Source organism: Crinia signifera, chromosome 8, assembly GCF_055691185.1.
Source record: "Crinia signifera chromosome 8, ASM5569118v1, whole genome shotgun sequence".
Taxonomy (NCBI): domain Eukaryota; kingdom Metazoa; phylum Chordata; class Amphibia; order Anura; family Myobatrachidae; genus Crinia; species Crinia signifera.
In genome coordinates this window covers 67362875-67379955 of record NC_139224.1, presented here as the reverse complement: position 1 = coordinate 67379955, position 17081 = coordinate 67362875, and the positions used below count along the sequence as shown (strand labels likewise).

The following is a 17081-nucleotide window of genomic DNA, read 5'->3' as shown; positions in this document are numbered from 1 at the left end:
GACGCGTACCGACGCCCCTCGCGGGCTCGCTGCGCTCGCCACGCTTCGGGTTGGCGTCTATAGCGGGGTGGCGTTAAAATTGGGGGCCATTTCAAACATCAGGGGGGGTTTCTATAAAAATGGGGTGTTTTGGGGCATTTCACATTAAAATCAATGCAAAATCTGGTGTCAGGGACCATTTTGCATTGATTCCAATGTAAAAATCGGAAAAAATCGCGTCCATCGCATGCGATTTGGTTGGCATGCGATCGACACAATTTTTTCCAACGCGATGGTCACAATCAAAATCGGTGGTGCCGTGCTAGGAAACAAGTACCGAAAAATCTGTTGAATTGTCTGTTATTTTAGACTCCTCGCATCATTGTGCCTCCAAAATGCTGCCATGTATGTGCTGTCTGACTACACATGTGATGTGATGACCTTCTGCAGTAACTTGATTGGGGTCCTGTAATTATTTTTATTGTCAGATGGAGTCCCAGAGCAAAATAGTTTGAGGACCCCTGGTACAAAGAAATCAATCACAATAACTGCACAGAATCATTCAGTAAATATGTCATCCATGAATGCAGGAGACTGCATAACTGATATCGGATAAATGCGTAGTTGTTAAACATATCATGAAGGAAAAGTGTAAACTCCGTTCAATGAGGCAATTATAACCAGAAGTTTTATAGAGTCTAAAAGAGAAGAAATTAAGTAGGCTCATTAAACTATGTAGTGAAAGCAAGTAACTTTGAATCAACTTAGTGTGGTCTCAAAGGAGTGAGTTTCATACATGGCATGAGTGTCTGGATGACACTTTTGGGGAACCAGACCATCTGAGAAATGCAGCTACATCATCCACTGATGTAAGTCTATCTGGGTGTTGCCATCAAAGATGCAGAGTTGGGACGGGAATAACAAAGCAAATTTTCTCCCCTGCTTGATAAACTGAGAGCACATTGGGTTCAAATCCTTAGGAGCTCTAGTCACTTTTGGAAGATTAGTCTTGAAATAGAAGTAACTTAGATTTATTCCAAGACAAATCACATTGCCAGTGAGATGCTGCCCAAATGGCCTCCTTGTGGACCTAATTTCAGCTCCAAAAAATCACCACCCAAGGGCACTTGTTAGTTTGATCATGAAGTGGACCTTTGAAGCCCTTTTAATCACCAAATCCGATAGCAAGCTTCCGAAATATTCAATAAATATGGTAAAAATGGTATAAAGCTGAGCCCATTAACCATTTGAGTGCCAAGATCTGTACTAAAATTACAGAATAGCTCACATTTGTTATATAAATTCCAATAAAAAAGTGTAAAAAAAGATTGTTTCCTATGTGAGGTAAAATGTTTGTTTGCCAATTTTCATACCTATTTTGACAAGTTCACTTGACACTCAAAGGGATATATATATATATATATATATATATATATATATATATATATAGCACAGTCCAAATGGCGAGCACACACGGGTTTGTCAGCAATAAGTTACTCCATACAAGTGAAGATTTTACGAGCTTTCGGGCTTTAATATGCCCTTCATCATGCAATGGAAGACATAGAAAACATAAACCTCTCACCTTATATACAAAGGTGCAGACAGTATCATCACCGCCCCCCCGCCGCGTGCTCCGGCGTGCGTTCCACTGGAGACTTCCGGGCAAAAGGTATCCCTGATGAAGTTTCCGCTGATGAAGTCATGAGAATGACGAAATGCGTTGGGATTTCCACCATCAACCCACCAGAATTGTGCATACATTTGTGAACATCTTTTGAGCAATTCATCTACCCACCAGAAGTGGCATATTGTTGTAACACTTGTGTTTGTTACACCCGATGTAGGGTGATTCATGTGAAATTTCATTCTTAATCCTTTTGTATTAAATAGAATTCTTTTATCTAATTTTCTGTGTTATTCTAGCGCCCTCTGAAACCCCCCTTCCTTTCTCATTTCAATTTCCTGGATCCTATCTAACAGAGGATCCCTCGGAGGTGCTGCTTCCAAAAACTCTGAGCGCAGAGACCCCATACCTTGTTATATATATATATATATATATATATATATATATATATATATATATATAATAAATATATATATATATATATATATATATATATATATAGCTAGTGTCCGTTTGTGTGTCTTCGAAACATTGCCATATGTTGAAGCAAAAAGTGAATTTAATCCAACATACCAACAAATTAAGGTGTCATTTTACCTCCTTTCTCAGAAGAATCAGTCCCCTGTCTCCACCTCTTTATCAAGGGGCACCCAATCTATCATCATATAGCTAAGTGATGAGATTTGATGTTTACACTTAAAGTGGACCGCCACAGGTTTGTCTGTGGTCTGGTGTGCATAGGCCAATCTAATCGATCAGTGTTACATAGTACAGTAGGTGAGGCTGAATAAAGACTTGCGTCCATCTAGTTTAACCTATGTTTATAGTAGCTAATCCCTTGTTGTATAGTATGTTCTGATATTTTAAAGACAGATTGTTACTTATTCATACCTGTGGATGTTTTTAACCAATAAATGTTTATCCAACCTTATTTTAAACTTATTTATAGTGTCTGCCGACACCACTTCTTCAGGAAGAGAGTTCCAAAGTTTTACTGTTCTGACTGTAAAGAAATTTTTTCTTCTAGATGAACAAAATCTTTTTTCTTCTAATCTAAACTCGTGCCCTCTCGTCCTAGATTCCTGTCTAGCAGACAAAAGGGTGCTTGACAGTTCCTTATATTGGCCCCTGATATATTTGTACATGTTGAGCATGTCCCCCCGTTAAACGTCTCTTCTCTAGTGTAAATAGTGCCAGCTTGCTTAATCTCTCCTTGTAGCTTAAAGTCTCCATTCCCCTAATAAGCTTAGTTGCTCTTCTTTGGATTTTTTCTAATTCTGTTATGTCCTTTTTATAGTGTGGGGCCCAGAATTGTACTTCGTATTCGAGATGCGGTCTAACCAATGATTTGTACAGAGGCATAATTACTTTTGAATCCCTAGTTTCCATGCCCCTTTTAATACATGCTAGAGTTTTATTGGCCTTTTTAGTTGGTATATTACATTAAGCACTACACCCTAGTTTGTTGTTTATTTGGACTCCTAGATCCTTTTCGAGTACTGAATTACCCAATTCATCCCCGCTTAGGTTATAAATAGCACACTGGTTATGTCTCCCAAGGTGCATGACCTTGTATTTGTCCACATTGAACCTCATCTTCCACTTTTTTGCCCACTCGTCTAGATTGTCAAGATCATTTTGAAGCGTGGTGACATCTTCTGATGATTTATTAACTCTGCTCAGTTTTGTATCGTTCGCAAAGATGGATACATTGCTGAGTAACCCTATCCCAATATCATTAATAAAAATGTTAAACAAAATGGGCCCTAGAACCGAACCCTGTGGCACTCCACTTAGTACTGGTATCATATTTGAAACTGCACTGTTCACAACCACTCTTTGTTCTCTATTAAACAGCCATTTCCCTACCCATCTGCAGATATTTGCCCCTAATCCCAGGTCCTCCATTTTATTTATCAATCTCTTGTGTGGTACGGTGTCGAAGGCTTTAGCAAAATCTAGGAAAATCACATCTACAGCATTTCCATTATCAAGGTTTTTGCTAACCTCTTCATAGAAACCAAGTAGATTAGTTTGGCATGAACGATTTTTCACGAACCCATGCTGGTTATCACTGAGTAAACTATGAAGGTCTAAATATTCCTGGATCCCATCTCTTAAAAATCCTTCAAATAGTTTACCCACTATTGATGTTAAACTAACAGGTCTGTAATTAGTGGGATCTTACTTTTTTCCTTTTTTTGAATAATGGCACTACCTCTGCTATTCTCCAGTCTTTTGATACCTTTCCTGATGATAGTGAATTATTGAAGATATGATGTAGAGGGGAAGCTAATTCCTCCCTTAATTCCATTAGTACCCTAGGATGAATCCCATCTGGCCCAGGTGATTTATTTGTTTTGATTTTGCTGAGCCTCAATATTATTTCCTCGGTAGAGAAATCAATATTGGGGTCTGGCTTGTTCATCCCATTTGTGGTATGTGTGCATTCCACAGTCTGCTCTCCCTTAGTAAACACTGATGAGAAAAACTCATTTAACAGTTCTGCTTTTCCCTTATAAAACTTTTCCCAGTGATATCGGTTAGTGGGCCTATGTTGTCCTTAATTATACATTTACTATTTATGTATTTGAAAAACTTCTTGGGGTCAGTTTTGCTTTCAATGGCTATGCGCTCTTCATAATCCCTTTTAGCTACTTTGATGGCCCCTTTGCAAATTTTGTTTGATTCTTTGTAATTGGTGAACACCTCCTCATTTAAGTTATGTTTATAGAATTTAAATGCTCTTGTTTTATTGTTGATTGCTGACCAAACTTTTTTGTCCAACCATGGTGGCTTTTTTTTTATTTAATTCACCCTTATTTACTTTAAGAATGTATTTAATAGTTAATGATTCGGGTACATTTTTTAGAGTATCTCACATTTCCTCAGCATTTTTCCCCTCAAAAACAGTTTCCCACACAATTCTTTTTAGGGCTTCTCTGAATATTTCAAAGTTAGCTTTTCTGAAGTTTAGTATTTTTGCCGATCCTTTATGATGTAATTTACTGAAGTTGATTTCCAGTGAAACCATATTGTGGTCACTGTTCCCTAGATGTTCAATTACTTTTGTGTTTGAGACTAGATCTATGTTATTTGTTAATACCAAATTAAATCTTTTGCGGAACGTACCGATAGTCTTCCCCACTTAGAATAATCCGCATGGACACCCCAAGAAATATATAATATGGTCTAATGTGCACGTCAGGTGATGGCGAATGAGGACTTTCTTTCCAGTGTGCAGGTGATGAAATGATGCGCCACTAATTAGGCTTCTGCAAGTGGTACAACTTGGGCATTTATAGCAACCTAGATTGACCAGTAACCACCTTTTATCAGTAGTGGGGCTTGGTGGTCTGGCCTAAGGAGAATGTCCTTTAGATTTTGCCCTCACCGAACACCAATCATTGGCGTTGTCTTGGTTACTTTCTTAAAGACTGGGTCTGTGCCCAAAATGCGCCAGATTTTCTTTATAGCACCTTCCACTGCATTAAGTCTGGTGTCACACTTAATCACCACCGTCATGCCATCACTAGAACACTTTTTTTTTATTTGTCGGAGATGAATAATTATTTTTTTGCACTTTTAAGGCTATTTTAGATATCACACTCTTGATAGCCTCTCGAAACCTTTCACAACTGTCCACAATCTGTTGTTCGGCAACTGAATTATTATTGAAAACTCTCAGCATCTGAGAAATTGGCAATTTTGACTTCATGTAGATGATCCACAGGCCTGCACTCACACTCACCCAATGTCGCCAGTTGAGGTGCATTAATTAAGCCAGTAGACCGCAAATAAGAGGCTCCAGTACATTGTTATTTGTGGTCTGCTGGATTGATTAATGCTGCTATTTCAGATGTCCCTTGTGCTTTGGATGCAATTTCCTTGATAAAGCGCCTTGATTGTTGACCGAAGTGTCAGAAGAAATATAAGTTTGACTATTTCCATGTCACTTGTTATGTGGATTAAATGAGCCTTCTTTTTTTTTTCTTCCTTTTTTGGTAAGTGTGTGTATCTCTCTCTCTCTCTCTCTTTCTCTTTCTCTCTCTCTCTCTCTCTCTCTCTCTCTCTCTCTCTCTCTCTCTCTCTCTCTCTCTCTCTCTCTCTCTCTCTCTCTCTCTCTCTCTCTCTCTCTCTCTCTCTCTCTCTCTCTCTCTCTCTCTCTCTCTATATATATATATATATATATATATATATATATATATATATATATATATATATATGTGTTGCAAAGGCTGGCACTCCACACCTACTGAAAAGTACTTGCCCGGGTGCCCTCCTGGGTGCTATGGCAAACCAATTTGCATACAGGTTGAGGGTGGCGGCACTCACAGGACTGATAAAAAAATATAAAGACCACTCTGGGGTTCAGTTTGCAGTTCAACGTTTCAGTCTGTCGACTTTTATCAAGAACTTATGCATACACAGAGATAAGTGACCGTGCACCACATATATACCAAAATAGTGATCTCGTCAGAGGCTCACCCTCCTTCACGCTGGACGTCCGCCGGCTCGTTTCCGCGCTCACTGATGACGTCAGTCTGCCTTTGTCATTCTCCACAGGTGAATGACTATTGCAGTTGCAGGTGTGTGCCGCTCGCTAGGGTGCATGTCCTGCCTGTCAATCAGGACACGCTACTCTCCTCTGTTTGTCAACAGTACGCCGGTCTCTTGCCTGCTGGGCTGTTAGCGGGATTAGGGGGTATGCTCCTGTGGCATAATAAAAAAGGTTATGTACAAAAATCTGACATAAACAATCTTGGGTGACGTACATATACAAAAAAAACACTATATACAAGTTGTAGTTTACATGGTCATAGGCACAGATATGAAATAAAGTGAGATCGATAATGAATCTGAAATGTATAAAGGGGGACTGACTCACTGTCCAGGCTCAATGGTCATGATTAATGTCAGTTAAGTATAGTGATGCCATGCTCGGTGTAAATTTCTGCCAAGTGTGCAATCGCTGTATGGTATCAAGTGTTGTCTTGCCTATTGGTTCTAGTGTGTGGGAAAAATATGTGGACACAAGTACCTTAAATGTGTTGAAATGTGCAAGTGTGTCTGTGGCTATTCTGACCGTTGATGAAAGTATGGATTGGCTATGCAGTATGAGGCAGTCTGAAGATGTCCCAAGTTCTTACCTGCAGCTGTCAGTCGGAGAAAGAAAGCGGGCCACCCGGCCAGCCCAGATTTTAAACCCCCACGTAAACTGCGAGGAAATATGTGCTGATGCTGCAGCTCCCCCTAGCCCTAGATGAAGTCTACTGCGGTGCTTACCCAGCCCAGCCATCTCCATGTATGTTAGGAGGCAGCTGCTGTGCTGCGGACACAGCCACTCTGTCAGTGGCGGAACTAGCGGCTGGTAGGACCAGGTGGAAGCATATGCTTTTGGGGCCCCACTCCACTAAAGAAAAACAAGGCAGTTAATATGTTATTGCAATGAGTGCCCATGGCTGTGCTCACTTAACAGCGTCTTCCCCAAATGACCCTCTGTGTGCCCCAAATGGCCCCACTGTCTCATTAACATGTCCCCTCTGCAGCAACATGTTCCCCACTCCCTACATCACTACACTACACCCCATAAATGTGGTATACATCTCTACACAACATCACCACAATACGCCGCAATACATCACTACAAAACATCACCACAATACACTGAAAGACATCACTACACTAAATCCCTCTAAATGCTACACTACATTTACATTACAGCTTGTGCAGGAAAGAGAGCGTAGGAATAGCGGGAGAAGGGAGAGGAGGAGGAATAGAGGGAGACGGGAGAGGAGGAGAGAGTAGGAATAGTGGAAGATGGGAGAAGAGGAGGAATAATGGGAGACGGGAGAGGAGGAATAGCGGGAGACAGGAGAGGAGGGATAGTGGGAGAGGTGGGAGACAATTACATTGCGCCTTGGAGGCAGTGTGTGTGTATGAGGGGGGGGGGGGGGGGCGTGTGCTACCTATTTTGGCAGTCCCAGACTCTTATGATACTTGCATACCTTATGCAGCAGCAACAGCTCCAATCACTGAGTAACATCTGCCAGTGCAGCCCCCATGGAGATGGATATGGGTGCTGTGGTGGACCCGGGGTGTCTCCTAGGTGACAGAAGAATCCATGCAGGAGGCACCGAGATAGGAACAGGGAAGCAGCATCAGGTGGCAAAGGCTGGGCTTTGGTGGTTGGGCTTCAGACTGCCTGGCAGGCTGTCCAGCAGGGGAAGAAGCGGGTGTGAGTGCGGCAGCTGTTAAATGGAGGATGGTGGGTGGTGAGTGGTGGGCTGCAGCAGAACAGGACCTGTGGCCCACCACTCATAAATGGAGAATGGCAGGCGGTGTGTGCCCGGCTGTGGCAGAGGAGGAACTGTGGCTCGCTGCTGTTAAATGAAAGAGGCTGGTGAGAAGCGGGCTGCGGGTGACCATGGATGGGGGAGGGGGGTGCATTGTGCCCGGGTCCTCTCCTGCAGCAGCTCCAGGTATGCAGTCTGTGCCCACCTGTGTCCTGCTTCATGGCTGCCCTGCTGCACTCGGTGAGACAATCTGCCCCTGGGCTATGCTGACAGTGCCTGGCCCGCCCCCAATCGATGCTAACCTGAGCATGCGGGGCGGATCCCAGGGGGGCTTTGTGGGGCTTAACAGGAGACTCCGTTATTGGGGATGGGAGGCGGAAGACTACCCCTGCCTTTTTCCTTGAATAAAAAAAATACATAAAAAGCAGTGCCAGTGTATACTGGCCCACTTCGAGCAATATATATATATAGATCTTCTGACGCTGTGGAGACATCTGTGAGAGTGGTCTTGACAAAGGGCCTTGTATCGCTCAAAACGTCGACATGACTATTTAGTCCCTTGGTAATGTATTAAAAAACTTTTAACTGCAGAAGTGCTGGAAGTCTGGTGAGTGCTCTTATTTGGACTTTTAATATATATATATATATATATATATATATATATATATATATATCCTTGTTCTACTTAATGCATGTGGTGGCTGTGGAACTAAGATCTAAGATGCCACCTTCACACTTTGATTCAAAGGCTGAAAAGTGTTTATTGGGGGGGGGGTTCAGTAGATTGAAGTTCTGCCTGGGGTGCAGAGAAGCCTCAAACTGGCCCTTACCCACCCTCCTATAATCAGGGCATGGTGTCCATCATTTGTATGGGCTTTTAACTAGTTAAGTGGTTGCTTCAAATAAATCTTTTTGTTTCATCTGTAGCTTTGGGCTTTGACTGGGGAAAATACATTATTGAAGGTGATTACCATGCAGCGCCTGTCAACTGCTTCAGACATGTGAGTTCCAGTTGTCCTTCTGTTCACCTTTGTCTACCTTTTTTATGAATCATGTTTATTGTCAACTGAAAGGTTAAAATAAGTTTTAACATTTTTATACCTCATTTAACTTAAAAGTAATTTTTTAATGTTAACCACATACATTTTTCACATGCACATATCCAATGTATCCTCTTTTTCCACTTCAAAATGAAATATAACTGACAGAATGGCACTGCCAATTTAACTTACAATTTAAAATGTTTGGTGATTGATGCATAATATTAGCATTGAATTTTTTAAGCTGGTTGTGGAGAGCGTGTGGAGCTATGAAAAGGCAAAAACAATAGACACATCCTATATTAAAGATCTTTCGTTATTGCAGCAATTATAAACAAGGGCATAACTACAGTAGGCAAGAGAGGTGCCTGCCTTTGGGAACCAGCACTGAAGGACCCCTCGCCCATTGCTCCAGGCAGTGACTGCTAAATTTGCCCACTAAAAATAAAAAGAGGCGATGTTCCCCATAGCAATCAATTAGATTCTGTCTATAATTGCAGCACCACCTTTGTGGCTTATGAAGAGAGGGAGATGAAGCTGACAGGGAAGGAAGGGGTGAGGGGAGAGGGGACTATTAAATATGAGACTTCCAGCAAGTGTAGTGAGCAACAAACACATCTTCTTAGACATGTAATTATTTTAGGAAGTGCATGCTCCTTAACCATATGAGCCAACTATTTATATATTGAGAGAAAACCTAGGGTTTTCTTGCGCAGTGCGCCCGCCACAGGCATTATGTCAAAATGGGGGGGTGGGGGGGGAATGAGGGTGAAATAATAGCGTTGGTTTGCATACAGGGATAGAGTATATCTACTATAATTGTACTTAATGGATATGCCCAAGTACTGGGGTAGCCAACCCTAGTCCTCGAGAGCTACCAACAGTGCATGTTTTGCAGGTCTCCTCACAGAATCACAAGTGAGCTAATTAGCTCCATCTGTGTATCTTTTAAAATGTGTCAGTGATTAATGAGTGCAGCTGTGCAGCAGCTAGGTTGTCTGGAAAATGTGAACTGTTGGTAGCTCTCGAGGGCTAGGGTTGGCTACCACTGTCCTAGTAAAACAAACCCTTCAGCATAATTGGAGATTTAACCTGTAAATGAATGCTAAATCTCGGAACAAGAGAACATTTTAACTATTACAAAACAACGTATATTCTGGTCAATAAACTTTCCAGCCAGTCCAGATGATGTCAATAGGGCATCCGGATAATAAATTGTGTCCATAGCTATGTCATCCCTTTTTGAGCTGGTCCCAGCTCGGCACGAGTTGAGGACAAAGTGGGAGTGAGGCTAATAACTTGAATGTGTCCTTTAAATGCAGGGGTATTCGGCCCAGCTTGGTGTATGACGGGAGGTCATATCAGCCTCTTTGAGATAATCTCGCTGGATAGAGCATTGCAAATTTGGTACCCTCCTTGATTAATTTAGCGCAGATCAGAGCAAAGTCCCTGCGGGATTTTGCGAGTTCCGCTGAGTAGTCCTGGAAGACTAGTATTTTGTGTCCCTGCCAGGATATGTCTATGATCTTCCGGGAAGCAGTCATAATCAATTCTTTATGTAGAAAGTTCAAATATCACAGCCCTAGGTCTGGCACCCTCTTGTTGTCGTAATGAGCCCGCTCCATAAATAGATCAGTGCACCTGTCGGATATTTGTATTAATTCAAGCAGAGTTAGTCTGATAAAATCAAAGAGATCCTGCCCTTTTACTGTCTCTGGAAGCTCAATCACCCTAAAGTTACACCTTCTAGATCTGTTCTCAAGGTCCTGGACCTTATTATGCAGGTGATCTATTTATTTGGTAGCCATGTGCAGGGATTTCTTTAACTGTACTATGTCTGCAAAGTTAGAGCCAGCAGTTTGTTAATTTGCCAGCATTCTCTGCTGAAGGTGGTCTATCTGCCAGTTTATGGTGGCCGTTTGCTCCTCAAGCAGGGGACCCATGGCGATCCTTATTGCCGCCACCATGTCCCCATAGGTGACCGTGGCAGTGGGAGCGAGCAGTGTACGGTCCTGATCTTGGTACTCACTGTGGGGGTCCATTACCCCTGTAGTCTGGGAGTCTGAAATAGGAGAAGTAGGTCCCTGGGAGTCTGTGAGTGGTGAGGCAGGAGCAGCGCGGCACGCTGTAGCTTCCGGCGCCATCTTGGTGCCCTGAGCCTGGCGTTCTTTCTCCTTGGTTTTCTTGTTTGCGTCTCCAGGCATAGCGCTGTAATAGTGCTTCATACAGCGGGAGGCTGCGGGGGCATAGAGGTGGTGGCGGGCGGGTTGCAGGGAAGCTTTGTACTGATGAAGGGAGCGGTTTATCGGCGAAGCAGCTCTCCCCTAGTACCGCTTGGTAAAGGAGTTCATCCCTGTGGTGGTGTAGAATTAAAGGGATTGCTAATTAAATTCCTACACTGTGTAGAATGCTATGGATCCATCTCCCACAAGTTGATATATGTATCCAATACTGTAGGCTACAGAGATGATGTTAGGTACAAGGCCAAGCTTCAGTATGCATGGTATCCGCATGGCTCACAGACAATGTCTAGGTAGACAGAGCAAAAGGTCGACATGAAGCATGATGCAAGAAGCTACATTAATTGGGGGTCCACGTTCTTATGTGTCGACATTAACACACAAAAAACTTGGAAAAGCTCATGTCAAACTTTTCATGTGTTTGACCTGTCAGTGCCGACCTAGTGTATGTCAACCTTTTGGTCTGCTTACCTAGACATTGTCTGTGAGCAATCCGTACACCATGCAATCAACCTTTTCAGTGTTGACATTTTGCTTGTGTCGACCTTTTGTAGGGCATGATGTTGATTTTTTGTCAAAGTTGACCTAGTGCTTGCTGACTTATTGACTGTCTACCTAGACATTGTGTGTGAGCTAATCCACAACCAGCTTGCTAGATCCTTAAGAATTTAAATTAAATGACACATCATCAACTACACCACCCTCTCTATAAACACTTTTCTTTTTCCAGATAAATAATCAGGTGCAAATATTAAAATAGGTCAAACAAGTTGTGTTACAGTTGTGTAAATTCTGTTTGTCACTTTTAGATAAATGCAGCTCCCACAAAGTAATCTGGGTTACTACATCATACCTCCCAACTGTCCCGATTACAGCGGGACAGTCCCGATTTTCGGGTCCTGTCCCGCTGTCCCACCCATGGCAGGCATTGTCCCGCTGCGGGGGGTGGCAGTTGGGAGACCCCCCAATCTAATAGAATAGACGCTGTGCGCATGCGCACAGCGTCTATTCTCGTATAAAAATGAGGCTGCGGCTAATTAGCATAAACCGCACCCTCATTTGCATACGCCCCATTCCCTTTTCCGCGCGAGTGTCCCTATTTCTTCAGCACGAAAGTTGGGAGGTATGCTAGATTACAACTCAAAATATTTTCTACCCACTTCCCTATACATATCCTTGCCTTTAAAAGATCTCCTGTGGCAATGTCCACTTATGGATTTTCCCACCACATCTACATAGACTGTCCCCAGCCTTTAAAAGCTCTCTGAATATCTACTAAAGTTTACCCTGCACCACCTATATTATTCATTGGTACATCCTAGGTATTGTTCAAAGCTGCACTTTATATTGTACTTGTTCTTCTCATCTCAGCTCTACTCTTTACTCTTCCCATTACACTATATTTTTTCACAAGCAGGGCCCATTGTGCCCTTTATTTTTTATGTATGCTCTGTTTTAATCAGATTGTTTGTTCTCTAATGTACTGTGTAACATATTTTTTTCTTCCATTGTGAAGGTTCCTCTCATTGACCAGTGGGATAACATTGAGGAAGGTATCAAGGTGGAGAGTTTAAATACAGATGCAGTGCTTCCTAGTCGTGTATATTGGATTTCAACTGTTAAAAGAATAGCAGGTAATTGTATCACTGCACTAATAATTATTATTATTATTATTATTGTTTATTTATATGGCGCCACAAGAGTTCCGCAGCATCTAACAATACACAAATGAGCAAAAAACAACAACTAAATAACAAATTACTGTACAAGGCAATTTAGGAAAAGTACATGGTAAATAAAGACAGTTGCGTCAGGGGACAGGACATTGTAGCAATTATTAGGGTGGCAGAGATATACTGTATATATTCTAAGAAAAGCACATGAGAGAGAGATATAAAAAAATATAAAAATTGACAATACTTGTGAAAAGTGACTTAAAACCCCTTCACTGTTGATGTTGAGTAGGACTTGTAATCTGCTTTTTGGGAAGTGGAGGAGGTGACCAGTGGGGACAGTCCAGCAGCTGTCAGGACTTACCAGAAGTGGCAATAGCAATCTCTTGTATGATGACGGCACTGATCTTAAAAAAATTATGTAATAACTCCAGTGGGCGGGGCATCTGGAATAGCTGTTTTTTTACCAGCTTTCCTTACTGGGATTTGCAGAATCTGTCACCATACTTACTCTAACTCAGGAATATACAAGTAATATTAATGCCATCCGACAGTTCACGAGAAGCAGATTCTGGGGCTACCTTTACTTACTCAGGAGACAAGGGTAGACTTATACTACACATTCACCTGCAGGTGCCCAAAGCCTTGAAGCTTTAAGAAACTCACCCCAACCCTGAGGATCTTGGAAGCGCTGACCCATCTGATCTTCTGCGGGATATACCATGACATTGTAGTGCATGCCGCTGGAGATCATCACCCCCCCCCCCACCACCACCACCACCTGCTCCTGGACGCCGAAGGTCGCCTTTAAACTCGTGGGCTCCTGAAACAGCTCTTGAGGGGTGTTGGCTCTCTGTCTGACCCTGGGCACCACTGTCTGCACTAACTGCGGAGGTGCCTGCAGCACATTTGACCCACTGTCTGGCGGGCTAGGCATGCAGGTCTGGTGCCCTTGTTGGCCGTGGGGCCTGCAGCGATTCCCTGAGGACTGTGGCTGCATCACTGGCTTTCCTGCTCGTCCTGCTATTTTCCTGTACCCTGCATCAGCTGCGCGGGCTGCTGTAGTGGTGCCCGAGTCCAGATGCCCTTATCTCCATCACTGCCTGGCCTTGGGCAGCTAGGGCCCGCTGGTCCCTGAGCTACCCGTCAGCCGTGCGGCCTGCACCAATTGATGAGCTAGGCGGAGAATTTTGGGATTCGCCAGTCTACTAAGTGTAGACACCACTCGAGCCTTTGACACAGTGTTGTGGCCCCATCTATTCTTTAGAACTAGAGGATTTGACCCTTTTTTCATTCATTTTGCTCAATACAATACGCATATTTTAATGAATCATGAGGTGACTTGGGCAAAATATAACTTTATGTACCTGGGAGCAAGTATCCCTCACTGCTTGGCAAATCTGTATGAGATAAACTATAGGCCTTCGATTAAAAAAGTATCTGATGAATTTGAAGGTTAGAAAGATTTGCCTTATCATATCTTGTAGAGCAGCACTGATTTAAAATGTTTCCTTTCCTAGGCTCATGTACTTAATTCAAGAGCTCCCTTTGTTTATTACAACAAAAGATTTGCAAATATAAACAAGTTATTTAGACACTTTATTTGGAATAACAAAGACATAAAATTAGCTTATGCCCCCCATACATCAGCAATCACAATTAATTGCTTCTCAGATCCAGTGATTTTTTCCCCCCAGATAAATGGTTTCTTCAATCTATTTGACTTGCCCACACATTACAGATTTGTTTCAGTGATCGGCAGATTTTTCCTGTTAGAATGCCCACACATACAAAAATGAAACTCCAATAAAACCAGATTTTTAAACATGTTAAATAATCTGATTCAGCAATCGATTGGCGGTCCCTATTCATTTTTGATTGGGATTGCCAAAAGGGGGAGCCCACACATCTCCAGAACGGAGGATTGTCACAATTAATTGCTGATGTTTGGGGCCCATTACTCAAATTACAACAGCTTAAATCAAATGGAGGAGTGGGCCTCCCAGATGTGCAACTTCAATGTTTAGATACTGTACTTGTCGGACTGGACACATGAAAGTAAAAATTATACTAATACTTCCTTAGAACGGGGATTCCTTGATGGCGGTGACTTAATTTCACTTCTTCATTTACATGACCAAGAGATTTTAGACCAAATTAGAGATAACTTTAGAAAACAAGTAGGTGCGCAGAAACTTGCAGAAAGTTCAATTAGCCTGTAAACTAGAACTCTCGAAACTAGAATCTCAACATAAACAGGCCCCCAAAGATTCTGCAATATTTGCTGCCCTGAATGCAGCCAAGCAGAAACTTAATAGTTCATACCTTACCCGAACCCAGAGAGTACTCTCAAAGTTACATTGAAAAATTCTACACTTTGGGGAATAGAGCCAGTGAACTATTAGTGAGGAAATTGAGAGGCGAACGTGATAAATAGAATTAAAAAACTCTCTAACCCAGACAGCTCTGTGTCCACTAACCCAAAAGATATCTCTAATTTCTTTGCTTCATATTATGAAAACCTCTATAATTTAAAAAAATACCCATCCACACCTCAACCTTCCACTCCCCTTATAAGATCTTTTGTAGACTCTATAACGCTACCCTCTTTATCCTTAACTGACTCTGCTGCACTCTGCTCTCCCTGGACTATTGAGGAAGTACACAGTGCTCTGAAATCTATAAAGAAAGATAAAGCCCCAGGCCCAGATGGGTTTGTCAACTCCTTATATGTAGTGATTCAGGAATCTCTCTCCCCTGTCCTTCTCAACCTCTACAACAATTTCTGAAAATCCCTTCCCTGCAGAAATGCTGGAGGAACAAGTGGTAACAATACATAAATCAGGCAAAGACCCATCCTTATCCCAAAATTATAGGTCTATAGCACTCTTGAATACTGATTTAAAGTTATACGCTAAACTGTTAGCAACCAGAATGAACCCCCTAACTTGGTTAACCAAGTTGGGTCGACAGACTCCAGATAACACAAGAAGAGTGTTTTCTTTGTTAGATTCACGCTCTGTTACTCAAAAGCCTTTATTGATGCTGTCCTCAGATGCAGAAAAGGCCTGGCATTATATGCATTTAATTGAGATTTTCAGGCAACTTCGTACTATTTGTAACAAATCCTGAATCCTCACTTATGACTGTCCATTCTATCCTCCAAGAATATTCTACTGTTTCATTCTATAAATTGAACACCACAAAAACGGAGGCACTTCTCTATGATATAAAGGATTCTCTCCTTCTGTCCCTAAAGTCACAATCTAATATGCCTGGCAAACCTCATCTCTTCAATATTTGGGTGTTAAAGTCCCGTTAAACTTCTCAGATGCGATCACACTTAATTACCTCCCCCTACTAGCCCAATTCTCTACCCTCACTAAACAATGGATGACATATACTATATCTTGGATGGGTCGCTTAGCTTCTATTAAAATGAAGCTTTTTCCTAAAATTCTGTACTAATTTCCGGGCAATCCCATACCTAGTCCCCCTTAATGTGCTTAACAAGTTCTATTCTATTATATCTCATGTTATCTGGAAAGGAAAAAACCATGAATAGGGCTAGGTTACATAGAACCAAAAACAAAGGTGGTCTTGCCTTTCCAAGCCTTTAATTGTACCAGTCTGCTTTTTTACTGGATCAATTGAAGGATTGGCTATCATCAGCACCTGTTAAGCCGTGGGTAGACATAGAACAATCATTATGTAAGGACTTCCCCCTCTCGGACCTCATCTGAATTAACCCCTCCAACAGGCCCCACTCAGCTATATCCACTAATTCTATCTCATATACCCTTCGTGTCTGGGATAAACTAATTGATACACTGGGTGGTTTCTCTCTCCCCTCTAGACTGGCGGTCTCGGATATGATACCTGGTCTGTCCATACATAATTAGATAGAGTCAGAGATCCTACACATTGGTGAACTCTTTGATACAGGCCTTCTCCGTTTCCAACAACTACAATCTGAAGAATAGGTTGAGGACCATGTCAGACTTGCGCGTTAAAGACCCATCGTGGGAATTCAGTAGTCGGATACCATGTTTAGGGATATGACCAGTCTCGAAAAAGGGTGTGGGCAGCTCATGGTGGTGCCAAGTGGTTTTCTTTACTTCGGCTATGACCATGTTGAGAGGTATGCATTAGAGAACTGCTAGTGCATGCGTAATCATGTACCAGATTAATAACAGGAATATACTGTAGAAAATGCACCATAATCA

At 42.2% G+C, this 17081-nt stretch overlaps 1 protein-coding gene across 3 annotated transcripts in view; it reads left to right on the top strand.

Moving 5' to 3' along the window:
* Positions 1 to 17081, top strand: part of L3MBTL2 (L3MBTL histone methyl-lysine binding protein 2) — a 176564-nt gene that overhangs the window by 42687 nt on the left and 116796 nt on the right. For all 3 annotated transcript variants that reach the window (XM_083156631.1, XM_083156632.1, XM_083156630.1), the window contains exons 5-6: positions 8830 to 8903; positions 12699 to 12816. In XM_083156631.1, coding sequence (XP_083012757.1) covers positions 8830 to 8903; positions 12699 to 12816 — 192 coding nt within the window. The remainder of the gene's footprint in view (positions 1 to 8829; positions 8904 to 12698; positions 12817 to 17081) is intronic.